A 13,308-nucleotide genomic window follows, 5' to 3' on the forward strand; every position below is an offset into this window, starting at 1 on the left:
TCCCCCTGTGGGGTACAAGCAAGCCACAGCCCCTCTGATGGAGCTGCACTTGTCAGCATTAAGATGTGTCAGGTGACACACATGCCTTAGCTGGAACAGATACAGAAGTACACATTGCACAGCATCCTCCTCCTCCCCCCAGGACTTCAGGGCTCTGCTCAGGCTGCCTGCAAACAAGCCCTAAAGAACAAGAGCTCTACCACTTGCCCAGATCCCAAACATCAGGGAGGATGGCCTTTTCCATCAGACTCCATTAAAAAAAAAATTCAAATTAAAGCAGTTTATTAACATTTAAAATACTGTACAGTGTGTAAGCTGAATCCCCCCCCCAACAGCCCTGTGCACTCATCGGATGCCCTGGTGAATGATGCTGCTTTTGGCACTGTTTGCTTTCTCTTTTTCCTTCTTCTTTATGGGGTCCATCTCAAAACAGCGCCAGAGCCGCAGCGTTTCATCAGCAGCTGCCGAGGCCACTGTTGCACCATCAGGGCTCATAGTCAGGTTCAAGACTCTGGCAGTGTGACCTGAGGAGGAGGTATGCAGTCAGGGCTGTGCTGATCACATGCCCTGGTCTCTCTGGATCTACCATAATGGTCACCTTTACTCTTGTATGCCCCATGAGCCCCACCAGCTTCCATAGCTGTCCCCACACCATGCTGCAGCAGCATGAGTTCACACCCTAGGCATGCACTTGGAGCAACGGTGTTTCTTCAGCAGCCCACAGGAGTGCCTCCCTCTAGCAGCGTGCCCTTGGACACCATTCTGCACCAGCGATGCTCCAGGCTAGACCACCAGTCTGCTCAAACCAAGGATTACATCTGCCTTCAGCAGCCCTCCCTTCCCCAGGCAAAGGGCCCAGCCTACCTCGCAGCTCAGTGACCTTGGCCATCGTTGGATACTTCCATACAACCAGCTGATTCTGTGCAAAGCCATGGCCTGAAATGAATTCCTTGTAGTTTGTTGACCACAGGATAGAACAGACCTGGGAAGAGGCAGTAACACAGGTAAGACAAGCTGCTTGTGCTGATGCTCACCACCCAGAGATGAGCATGGTCCACTCCCTTCCCATGCCTCTGGGCCTCACAGCCAGCAGCTCTGTATAGGTGTCCTGCCAGAAGGTGTTTATCTCCAAGCTGATGTTCATGTCTCACCTGGGAATGTGCATCAACAGCACTGAGGCAGGCGCCAGAACACACATTCCAGATGCGGATATGTCTGTCACTAGTCCCACCTCCAGTGGCTAGAACATTTGACTGCCATGGACACCATGCCACAGCCTGAAAGAAAAGGGTTAATTCTAAGTCATGCAAGAGGCAACCTGTGCACAGCCAGTGCTGCATGTCTGTCTTGCACACAGACATACTCACACCTCACCCAGAGCAGCCCTGCACTCACCTTGACAGCACCCTGGTGCTGTGTGAAGGTCTGTACAGGAGCAAAGTCCCCACTGTCCCCCTGGGTACACGGCCAGATGTTCACCAGGTTGTCATTGCCACCACTGGCTAGGTAGCGGCCATCCAGAGACCACTTGAGCCCACACACCTCCTGCGTGTGGCCAGCAAGTGTGGCCACGTGATGCTCAGCCACTCTGACATCATGGTGGTGGATGTGGCCAGTCCGTGCCCCACTGCAGAGAGAAGGCTTACAGGGTCAGGCTGGCACGTATTTTCACCAAAATCCATTTTTGTGCTGTTGCAAGACTGCCATACCTGCCACTGGGTTTCAACCAGTGTTACCAGCATCACTGGCCTGTTGGCACAAGTGAAGCAGCCAAAGCAGCTCTTCACAGCTTCCGCACAGTCAGCAAGAGAGGCCTTCTCCCCACAGTCCCAACAGAACAGGCTGAGTAAGAATCCCAAGCCAAGACAGAAATTCCTCTCTGCCATCCCTAGCCTGCACCACTCACAGATCTGAGGTAGAAATCAGCAACAGCTGGACACTGCCCTTCAGCCATCCCCACCCACTGCTTTACCTGGAGAGGATGTAGCTGTTCCAGCTGAGGGACCCCACACGGGAAGAATGGCTGGTCATATTTCGGAGACGTTTCTGCTGCTGTATGTCCCATAGCTAGAGAGGCAGAGCAATAAGTTCTCCAGAGGATGAGGAAACCCAGCCCTGTTGTTCTGCCCTAGGAACCTCACTGCATAGACTCTGGCATATTCAGCCTTGTCAGTATGGGAGCAGAGATCAATTTGTATCTCATGCCTACAGAACAGAAAGTAACTCCAGGTGTCAGAAAAACCCAAAACCAAACTCTGCCTCACTGCTGCAGTTGGTCACTGGCCGTGGCTGGATGTGGACACTTCCACCCCACACCAGTCAAGACAAGTCAGAGTGCATTGCATCCTTCTTCTGCTAGCCAAGCCTTTGTCCCAAGGCCCCACAGCTCCAGCAATCCCTAGACTAGACAACACCTCTAGTTTTACTCCTGCACTCACCTGGACCTCAGCATTACTTGTGCCAACAGCAAGGTAATTTCCTTCTTTAATCCATGACACAGAGGAAACATAATCATCTGGATGCTCCATCTGCAGCAGCTGGATAATCTCCCCAGAGGTGTGATTCCACAGATAGACGGAGTTGTCCAGAGCCACTGCCAGGAAGTTCTGAGAGCTCCAGTCAATGAGATTCAGATCTACAATTTGGAAGAGCAATGCAGGTCACACTGTGCCTACCTGGAGAGCCCTGCTCTTCACCAGTGCTGATGCCAGATCTTCCACCCACACCAGGTACATGTGCACACACACACATACAGGTAAGGGGCAGCCTCTGGGTGTCACCATGCCCAGCTAGCAGTGTCAGGTAGCCCTGATCCAAGTCACCTACACAGCACTCTGGACTACTGTTCCTCTAAGGCTACACAGGGACACTCCAGAAGTGGTCCGTGCCAGCCTGGGTGCGTAAGATACTGAAACAGCCCAGTTAGAGCTCCGGTTCCTTGGACCACACCAAAGGAACTGCACTCCAGTGCAGTCAGTGATGATGTCAGTGCCCAGCACTCAACATCGCAGCCTACTTACAATAGTCATTGCGGATCTCTGGCGCGTCCAGGATCCGGTCTGGCATTGAGGGAATGTATCTGCCATTCTTCCTGCTGGATCCAGGTGTCGCTTTCTGACTGTAGAGCACTTTCAGGTTATTCTGATAGCCTGCATGCAGACGAACAGGTTTGTTAACCTGAGTTACTGTTTCCTCCCAGCTGAGTACTGCTCACCCAACTAGAAATCCCTTCCAGTGAAAATAAAGTCCTAAGAGAAGAGATGCATTCAGAAGAGCGCAGTGTGCTAACATCACTGGCAGTATGAACTGCTGAACCAGAGCGAGTTCCGATTCCCTAATTCACAGGGACAAGTTTAACTGACAAGCACTTGGTTTTCTGTATCCTATTATGTTTAGTGACAGTTAAGCTACAAAGTGCACAGCAGAGAGTTTGAAGCTTTTGCAGACCTCAGGAAGGTTTGCCACCTGCAGTACAAGTGAAAAACTGTCAGTCATTTTAACTTTTGTAAATAAATTCACTGTAGCTGTTATGCAGCCCCTCAACCTCAGGAAACCTAAGGAGGGAGACTCCAGTGTGCATAGGAGCTCTGAGAAGAAGCCAGTTGATCTCTCCCATGTCCACACACAGTAGGCCTCTGTGTTGCTGTTGCCCTGTCCAGATCACTCCAGCTGAGTCAACTCACACAGATCCTGTCTCATACCTTCCGGAGCATTCTGTGGCTTTCCACTGAGGCGGAGGATCTTTGCCTCTTCTATATCAAAGCCATTCAGATTCACTGCCCAGGCTTTCTGTTGCTCCTACAGAGACAAATCACCCTCAGTGAGATGCATTTGAAACACAAAGCCCATGCTGCACTTAAAACTGCAGCTGGCAGAGCATACACCTAAGCCCCCTTCTCCTAGAATCAGGTGGTATACAGCTGTGCTGTGGGAGTCGGCTACAGACAGGCAGGTCAAAGTAATTTTTCTTCAGACATTGGCACACTGTCCTGCTCACATTTTCATACAGAAGAGTGGCAAATTCATTGTCTCATTGCTAGTGGGGAAAGCTACAGCCACAAGGGACCAAATGCTTCATAAACAGATTTCAGGACACAGTGTACACATTCCAGAATAGCTACCACCAGCAGTTTCACTGTGCACAGGCTCACAGCTTTGTGTCTCTGTAGCCTGCTATATTTTGAAGCCTCATTAGCCCAAAGTTGAATTTTACTACCAGAAGCAGCACAGCCTAGAGTGAGTGGAAGCAGAGGTGTAAGGCTCTATGCTTTTCCCTGTGCCTAGGGAAACATCCCTACAGAGCAGCTATGCTCAGGCTCCAGTAGCTGTGTACCTGTTCTGTTCGCAGGCTCTACAGCTTCCACATCATCCCAGGCTCCTGAAGCCCAGAGCTGGAAGTAGTGATGGCTGGGGCTGTCAGCCCCATACGCCCACTTAATAAAACTTACAGTTTCCTTCTCTGTAAAAGGGCAAGAAGGATTAGGTGTTCAGTAGTGATCATCGTAGTAATTATAACTTTGCAACATGCTCACCTTCTTGGTAGGGGACTCCTCAGCAGGGTCATTCTCTTTGGTTAGGAGGAAATTCGCCATCTCCATGTGCATAGTGCTGCGGTTGGGAATGTAGCGATCCCCCCCAGCCTTTGTTGGGGTGCTCTGGATTTTGGACCCAGATTTACCTGCATTCACATGCATAAATATTGTTTTACAGCTATTTAACAGCCTGTATTCGAGCTTTCAAGAGGCAGCAAACCCAGCACTCTTTCACATCACACCTACCAGACAAGTTCCAAACAAGCAGGACTCAGCTCATGCCATCCCATCACAACTAACTCATATTTCTGCCCCCTCCCCATACAATGGCACTAAGCTCTGGTTAGGGTCTGCCAGGAGACAACTCCTTGGGTCTAGTGCAACAATTCCAGAGTTCACAGATGCAAAAATACCATTACAGCATGTAAAGCTGTCAGCAGACAGTCCTACCCACACTTGTCCCAACACACAGCTGCACCAGCAAGGCTGAGCTGCGGGGTCAGCAGTTCACCCAGCCCCAGTGCACAGAGCTCTGCCCACCTTATGCTGGGGAGGAGAACGTGGGTGACTCCCAGGAGCCAGGCAGTGTAGCCCACCTCCTCCTGCCTGACCAGCAGGCCGGCTAGAGCAGCCTGACACGAAGCCCAGAGCCCCACGGCTACAGGCGAGCAGCCCGGGCGACGCTCCCCCCACCCAACCTATGCCGCCGGTCGTCACCGCCGCTCACCGGGTGTCCTGGAGGGTGTCTTGCTGGAGCTGTGGGAGCGATTGGCCGGCTTCATGGGCGACACGCCGGCGGCGGGGCTGGGCCCGGGGGCGCCGCTCTCCTTGGCCTTGCGCTGCCACCGCGCGGGCGGCGCGTTAGGGATCGGCGTGTCCAGCTTCAGCAGCCCGTGCAGGTCCGCTTCGAACACGAACTGCGCCATGGCGCTGCGGGCGGACGGCGTCAGCGGGGCCCCGCGCACGGACGCCGGCTGGGCTGCGGCCCTCCTCCGCCGGGTCCTCCCTCCGGGTGCGCCTCAGGGCCCTCTCCACCACAGGACGTGTCCGTCCCCCCCCCCCCCCCCCCCCGCCAGGCCGCTCCTCAGGGCCCCCTCACCACAGGACACCCCACCCCCCCACCCCGCGCCAGGCCGCTCCTCAGGGCCCTCTCCACCACAGGACACCCCCCCCGCCAGGCCGCTCCTCAGGGCCCCCTCACCACAGGACACACACACACACACACACACCCCGCGCCAGGCCGCTCCTCAGGGCCCTCTCCACCACAGAGACACCCCCCCCCCCCACCCCCCACGCCAGGCCGCTCCTCAGGGCCCTCTCCACCACAGGACGCCCCCCCCCCCACGCCAGGCCGCTCCTCAGGGCCCTCTCCACCACAGGACGCCCCCCCCCCCACGCCAGGCCGCTCCTCAGGGCCCTCTCCACCACAGGACACCTCCCCCCCACCAGGCCGCTCCTCAGGGGCCGCTTCACCACAACCTCCCCTCAGCCCCAAGGCCGCGCCTCAAGGCCCCCTTCGCCACCAGGGTCTCCCTCATGACCCGCTTCGCCTCAGGGCGCGCGCGCGCCCCCCACCCTCCCGGCCGCTCCTCCGGAGCCCCGGCCGCCGGCCGCCCCTCACCTCCGCTCTGCGGTTGAGGCCCGCGCAGCCCTGCTCCGCGGCAGCATTTAAACTCCGCGCGGCCGCTCCTCCCATTGGCCGCTTCAAACCCAACCGCCGCGCGCTGCCATGGCGACCACCGCGCGCCGCGATTGGCTGGGCCGCGCGGCGGGGCGGGGCTCTCCCCGCCGGGCGGCTGCGCGCGCCGATAGCGGGTGGGTGGTGGCGACCGGGGCGGGAGGGCGCCGCCGCTCCGCTTCCCTGCGGGCCCAGGGGGCCGGGGCCGGGGCCGGGGCCGGGGCCGGGGCGCCGCGACGCGAAGCGAAGGAGAGAGGAGGCCGGGTGGTCGCGCGTCTCGTTTATGTCGGGGCGGGGGGCGCGGCTCAGGGCGGCCCGCGCGGCTCCCAGCCGCTCATGAGCAGGTAGGACTGGTTGGCGATGTCGGTGCTGGGCAGCCGGCCGGCAGCCTGCTCCGGCGGCGGGGGCGGCGCGCCCGCCTCCCCCCGCGGGCCGGGCAGCACCTCCAGCAGGCAGGGCAGGACGGCCTCCTCCGGCGGCTGCTTGTAGAAGGCGTTGGCCTGGGGGGGGACAGAGGGGGCGCGGTGAGGGCGGCCCTTCGAGCCGCCCCCCTGGGGGCTCAGCCGCGGTGGGCTCTGGCCCGGCCCCTCACCTGGGCGTGCTTGCTGCTCTCGTGGAGGAAGCTGCCCAGTGCGCGGTGCAGGTCAGGGATGGGGGGCCAGAGCTTCTGCTTCACGTTGCTGGGTGCGGGGAAGGGGGTGTCAAAGGCAAACCTCAGTCCCGGGGTGCCCTGACGCCCCCGGGCAAGGTGCCCAGGCCTGGTGCTGGACCCACCGCACCTGCCCCAGGCACAGCCCTTACCTGTAGAGGGAGGGGAAGGTGCACCGCAGCCCCAGGAGCACTCCTGTGAAGAGCAGCGGCACCACCGTAACGCTCGGGATGATCCAGCCTGCATTGGAGGAGGAATGCTGGGACTGTAGCCCTCCCCAGACCCGCCACCACTGAGCCCTTCACAGCCCTGTCACCCTCTTCCTGGTGCTCCCCATCCCATTTCCAGCACTCTTGGTCTCCTGCCCTTGGCCGTGTGGCTCCTCTGGCTGCAGCCTCCGCTCCTGCCCTGTCCCTTACCCGCATCGGCCATGGCGTCAACCATGACAGGTTTGGACCAGGCGCTCCAGCTGCCCTGGTACCATGGGCCGCTGGGCTGGGCCCGCACCTGGGCATGGTAGCGGGCACCTGGCCGTAGGTCCAGGACTTCTTTCCTGGCTGCCCGTGGGACCTGCAGGACCTGCAAGGCAGAGCTGAGCTGGAGATGACAGCTGCTGCAGGGTGGCCGAGAGGCAGTGCTGGGGTGCGGGTCTGTCCTGCCTGACCTCACACAGGCCATGTGCTGGCAGCAGAGGTGGGCAGGGCTGCTCGGGGGAGCCCCGGCCATGCCTTACCTTCCAGTCATGGCTGTTCTCCACAGCGTAGCGGACCTGGTAGTCCAGCTGCTCCGCAAGTGCCTCCAGGGGTGGCAGCCACTGCAGGCTCAGCCGGCCCTGCGATACCGTCGCCTGCACAAGCTGCGGGGCATCTGTAAGCACTGTTGGGGATGGGGATGTGTCGCTACCATGGAACGGGACATGGGATGCTGTGTACCCCGCCAGCCAGGCAGGGGCAGGGGCCACAGTGGCACTGGGACTCACCAGCCTGGTGCAGCCAGAAGGGTTCCTTGAAGTAGCTGAGTGTGGGTGGCGCATGGGGCTGGGTGACATTCACCAGGACGGAGATGGCGCTGCCAGCCCTGGGCTGGAAGGTGCAGGTGTGGGTGCCCTGCACCCCCACGCTCGCCTCCTCGCACCGCTGCCATGCGTCTTCCCTGCGTGAGGAGGGGGAGCCAGTCAGCCCCACCGTGGTGGCCCCACTCCCTTGCTCACTGCCAGCCCTGCTCTGGGGCCACACTGTCCCCACAGCCAGCGCTGCCTCACTCCTCCTGCACTTGCCCAGGAAAGCCAGTGCTGCCCGTAGTTGGAGGGGCAGTGTGGCCAGGAGTGGTGGTGGGGAGGTGTGAGGTCGATGGTGTAGGGCAGGGCAGGGCACAGAGCCAGGCGGCACAGTGTGGGATGTGGGACACTGAGCAGAGTTGGTGGACCCTGGTATGTGCTGCCCTGCTACCTGAGCACCACATCCCCGCCATGCCCCTTACCTTGTGCCGGGCCCGCTCGGAGGTGCCCGGTAGAAGAGCTGGTGGGAGCTGCGGGGCTCTGCGGGGTCCCAGCTCCACTCGCAGCGCACGTGCTGCAGGTCAGGGGTGCTGCAGCACAGCCTGATGTCTCCTGAGTAGGCGAGAGCCAGGGCAGGGAGGTGGCTGCTTACCCCGTGCCCCCCAAAACCTGGGTGCTGCACCTCGCCTACCCTAGGACCCCCACCCTTCGCAGCTCCAGGTGTGGGTGCCTCCCCGCCATGCCAGCCAGCGCCCTGGCAGTGCAGATGACTGCTCACCGGAGGAGTGGGGTGTCTCTGCAGCCACTGCCTGTGACCAGGGCCCCCAGACGCCGTCCATGGAGGTGCCGTCGGGTTTGCTGCGCACCTGGATGTGGTACCTCACCCCTGGCTGCAGGTCCTGGAGGACTGCCCAGGTGTGGGCCTGGACCAGCCCCTGCAGGAGAGGGGCCAGGCTGGGGAGCGGCTGTGGCTCCCAAATCCCCCTGCCCAGCCCTGGCCCCTCTATGTACCTGCCCTGCTCCTGGGGAAGCTGCAGCTGCCCTGGCCATGGATGTGTGGGTGCTGCTGGCCGGCCGGATGGAGGGTTCCCCGGGGCGCTGCCCGCCGGGATCCAGTGCGGTGCTGCAGGGCGTCTCTGAGGAGCTGGCAGGGCAGCACCGCACCTCGTAGAGGAAGAAGTTCAGGTAGTCAGTGAGCGGTGGCTGCCATGACACGCAGAGCTGCCCCGCAGCCCCGGCCCAGCGGGCTGTGATGTTCACTGGGGGGGCAATGAGACCTGCGGGGAATGTGCCGGGGCATTTGCCCTCCTGTGGCAGCCCCTGTCTGGGCATGCCCTGGTCCTGCCGGGGGACACCCGGCAGTCCCCCCAGGGCTGCCTCTGTGCCCGCCATGCAGGGCGCAGGATGCTGCCAGCCCCTGTGGTGGACAGAAGGGCAGGGGACCCAGGTCTGGGGACTGTCCTGGTGTCACAGGGGTATTGCCCAGTGGGAAGGACTCACCCACCGCGTCCACGCTGAGCTCCCGCTGGTACTTGGTCTGGTTGGTGGTGGCGTCCAGGACGCGGAGGTGGAGCTGGGTGAAGAGCCTCACGTCCTGGCCGGGGAAGACGCAGACATGCCGTGTCCTGCCGGCCCCATGGCGCCACGTGGAGACCGTGCACACCATGGGTACGTCCCTGAGGAACGGAGAGCAGGGTCCTGCAGCACCCCATGCCTCCTGCCCGGGGCCAGTCTGGAGGAGAGGGGACCTGGGGCAAGGCACCGAGACCTCGGTGTCACCAGCTCCTTTCCTGTGCCCCCATCCACTGCAGGGCACCGTCCCCATGGGACTGAGGGACAGCCATGGTCCCAGCCCTGCTGCAGGGTGTGTAGTGGCTGCTCTGTAGCTCCCGTGGGCTCTCCACCATTGCTCCTTGCAGCTGGGAGCCACTGGGATGGCACGGAGAGCTGTGGTACTCTGACCCTGACCCTGCTGCTCTCTGTGCAGGCAAAGGGGAGGCTGGGCTGTGTCCCCACCACCTCCTACCTGCTGTACCAGTAGTAGAAGTAGCACGTCCTGCTTGCTGCTGCCTCCTCCTCCTCATCCCAGAAGCAGGTGAGGTCCTCGAAGGAGCGGGAGAAGCAGAGGATGTCCTCGGGCACCCCTGCCAGCAGCGCAGCGTCTGGGAGGAGCGTGGGCGTGAAGGAGCCCCTGGGCACAAACCTGCCCCCATCCCACCTGTGTCCCCATGCCCGCTGGCCGGCTCGCCTCCAAGGCTGGGCCGGGCAGGGACCTGGGGCAGCATGGGCATGGCTGTGGACATGGCTGTGGCACAGGGGAGGGACACAGCACGTATGCTGGCTGCTGGCTCACACTGGGGTCCTGGCAGGCGGCAGGGCTCCCCACCGGCCGGCCCCACCGCTCCCCCCTCCTCAGCACGTGGGGTCCTTCGGGACAAACAAACATCCCAAAATAGCCCTGCGGTTGGAGGGGAGCTCAGGGCCCAGCGATCGGGGGGAAGCACCCCTGCCCTGCTCACGCCGGAAGGCACGTGGAAGTGAGATAAGGGAGAGCAGTGCCCCGGGGAGAGGGAAAGGGCCTGGGGGCTGGCGTGGGGGCGCGCAGTCTTGAGCAGGGGGGATGCTCAAACCCTGGCTCAGGGTCTGCTTAGGGGGCTGTGAGTTTCTCTGCCCCACTCGGCATGCTGCCCTCCCTGTCATTGTGGGAATGAACTGGAGCATTAAACCCTGCAGGATCTCTGTCCCAAGCACCGGTGACTTTGCTGGCATATGGGCGCCTGTCCCCATTGTCAGGGAAAAGGGGACAGCCCCAAGATGAAGATACGTGAAGCACAGGGGTGGCCTTGCTGCCCCCAGCATTGGTCCAGCACCCCCTTCTCCCCCACCGCTTCTGCCCCGGGACCTGCCCCAGCCCTTCTCCTCCTCCTCCTCCTGGGATGTGCCCCCTTCCCCCGGGACTGCCCCCAGCTGAAGGACCCCACAACAAGCCCCCTGCCAGCAACCAGCCCTGCTCGATGTGCTGAGCACATCAGTTCTCTGCTCTGCACTCCCTGCGCTGCCAGCTGAGCCTGCCCCAGGTGAAGAATAAGGGACAGTCCCCAAATGTCCTTGCCACCCTTCCAGTATCCCTCTGCTCTCCCTGCCCCTTCCCTTGCCCTGACCCCTACCCCTGTTCCTCCTTTGCCAGCCCTATGTTGCCTTCCTTCCCAGCCCACGTCCCCTCCCCATGGACCACAGCCTCCCCCCTACCTGCTCTCCCCTTTTTGCACCCTATTGCACCCACCACGGGCCTCGTGCTGGCTCCATGACTCTCCCAGCTCCCAGCACCAGGGGATGGGGTGGCCAAGTCCCAGCAGCCCAGTGGCACGGGGACCCATGGCATCAGTGGGAGGCCACGCTGGTCCCGTGGGTTACCAGAGCATCTTCGCTGGGTGCAGGCCGTTTCCCAGGAAGAGCGGCCGCACAGCTCTGCAGCCTGCATCAGCCACACTTGGGCAGCAGCTCAGGGCACAACAATGCCACAGAGGCTGCGGGCAGAGCGAGGATGAGCCCAACCCCGTCCTTCCTCCCACTGCCCCTATGGGGGTGACTCAAAACATGCTCCCGAGCCTGCCATGGCCAGAGACCTGGGGTGGGGCTGGAGAGACGAGCAGGAGATCAACAGGATTTTGTTCAGTTAATGCTTTTTATGGTGTTATAGAAAGTGTGAAAAGCGCTAAGGAGGGGCTCAAAGAAAGCATGGACAGGCCCGAAACGGAAGAAAGCTGGGAAGCGGCTCTGCCAGGCACAGCAGGCCAGGCTGGGGCCAGCTACCAGCTGAGCCGAGGATGCTCGGTGGGGCTGTAAGATCATGGCAAGGCCGACGCGGGAGCATTGGGATTAGCACAGCAGTGCCACAGCATTACCCGCGGCGCAGAGCCGCGCTGTCAGATGTTAGCTTGAATTTTGCTGAGAACCTCGTCATTGTAACTGAGAGCTTTTGATGAGCAGGGAGCCCCTCTGCCACCTGTGCGGGGCTGGGAGCTGCATGCTGCCATCCCGAAGGGGTGCCCAGGGGCAGCCAGGTCCTGCCCGCAGAGAGCAGGGACGTCCCTTTGCTCCAGGCACCCCAGAGTGTCCCATGCGTGAGAAGGGGGCTCCATCGCCCACCTTGAACACCCCTCGCACACCGTCCTGGGATGTCCCCTCCCCAACCCTGCAGGTTCTGGCTGCTGTAGGGTGCTTGCTGCCTGTGCCTGGCATGCCAGCTCCTCTCTGGCCCATCCTTTGGGGGAGAAAATGGCCCCAAGGACCTACCTTGGGATGTCACCGGCTCAGGTGCCGACAGCGGGCTGCGGAGGCTGAGCAGGACAGCAGGGAGCAGTGAGAGCAGCCAGCCCTGGCGCAGGCGGGCTGCCATCCCGCACCCTGTGTGCCGGGGCTGCGCATGCCGTGCTCGGCCCTTCCCAGCTCCCCGGGAGCTGCTGCGGCTCCTCCAGGCGATACCTTTATCTGGAAAGTGGTGGCTGTGCAGCTCAGGAAGCCTGGCTGGAGGCTCCCCCCACCCCATCGTCGGCACTTCCCTGTGCCCGAAACCACCGTGCTGCGGCCCCTCCACTGCCAGCCGCAGTGCCAAGAGAGACTGCTCCTATCAGATAGGCGGCACGTCCTGCCCTTGTGGCTACCGGCGTGCCGGGAGGCTGGAGTAGGAAGAAAAACAACCCCTGAGAAACCAGGGAGGCCCCCACATGGGGCAAGCAGGGCAAGGCAGGCAGAGCAGGGCAGGGCAGGCTGTTGGGCGCTGCAGCCACAGGGCAGCCATGGGGCACAGGGCGGCTGCTCCAGCTCCATCCTGCCCTGCGCTGCCTGGCACCGGTGTGCACCAGGTCTGCTCTGCACGGCCCAGCGGCACCGTCCCTGTGGCACTGTCCCGGCAGCTGTGCTGGCAGGAGGGCTGCAGCCATGGGGCACATTGGCAGGGCCCGCACAGATGCTAGCGGTGCCGGTGCAGGAGCAGGGCCACCGTGGCTGGGTCCTGCAGGCATGCTCAGCCTTGTGCCAATCTACCACCGCCACTTGGCGTGGGCGGCTGGAGGGGTGTCCCACCCTGCCAGGGTGCAGCACGGTGGCACAGCCCGGGGAGCACCAGCCAGGGTGCGAGGAGCCACTCGCGCACGTGTCCCCACCACGCCAAGGGTGGGTTGGCGTCTCCTCACCCTGCAGCAGCCGGGGAGAGCACCGGGGGCGCTGAGGGGAGACGGGAACAGCCAGCACCAATTTGTCACAGTCAAATTTTGTCTGCCCCGTGATGGGGCAGAGAGGCTGCTTCCTATTGACTGTGGTTGACACCAAAGAGCACTGGAGGCCAGAATGGGAAATCAAAATTGTATTGACAGGGTTGAAACACCTTCTGGGGAAAAAAAGACTCTTGTCCAGAAGGGCAAATGCCAAACACATCTGCCTTGGGGCAGGA

At 61.4% G+C, this 13,308-nt stretch overlaps 2 protein-coding genes across 2 annotated transcripts; both read right to left on the reverse strand.

The window, feature by feature from the left end:
• Window positions 1-265: 265 nt before the first annotated feature.
• On the reverse strand, window positions 266-5,458 carry CDC20 (cell division cycle 20). The gene is made up of 10 exons (XM_076340407.1): window positions 5,260-5,458; window positions 4,533-4,678; window positions 3,702-3,798; window positions 3,021-3,149; window positions 2,439-2,635; window positions 1,973-2,067; window positions 1,396-1,627; window positions 1,152-1,277; window positions 865-982; window positions 266-524 (listed from the first exon to the last, which is right to left on the reverse strand). The coding sequence occupies exons 1-10, from the start codon at window positions 5,456-5,458 to the stop codon at window positions 346-348; spliced, it is 1,518 nt and encodes a 505-aa protein (XP_076196522.1). The 3' UTR covers window positions 266-345.
• A 1,034-nt stretch (window positions 5,459-6,492) lies between these two features.
• MPL (MPL proto-oncogene, thrombopoietin receptor) lies at window positions 6,493-12,405 on the reverse strand. The gene is made up of 12 exons (XM_076338252.1): window positions 12,153-12,405; window positions 9,883-10,018; window positions 9,357-9,532; window positions 8,868-9,133; window positions 8,635-8,791; window positions 8,339-8,468; window positions 7,839-8,011; window positions 7,593-7,735; window positions 7,279-7,438; window positions 7,012-7,099; window positions 6,803-6,890; window positions 6,493-6,710 (listed from the first exon to the last, which is right to left on the reverse strand). The coding sequence occupies exons 1-12, from the start codon at window positions 12,403-12,405 to the stop codon at window positions 6,516-6,518; spliced, it is 1,965 nt and encodes a 654-aa protein (XP_076194367.1). The 3' UTR covers window positions 6,493-6,515.
• Between the last annotated feature and the right edge of the window lie 903 nt (window positions 12,406-13,308).

This window comes from Aptenodytes patagonicus, chromosome 5 (assembly GCF_965638725.1).
Source record: "Aptenodytes patagonicus chromosome 5, bAptPat1.pri.cur, whole genome shotgun sequence".
NCBI lineage: Eukaryota > Metazoa > Chordata > Aves > Sphenisciformes > Spheniscidae > Aptenodytes > Aptenodytes patagonicus.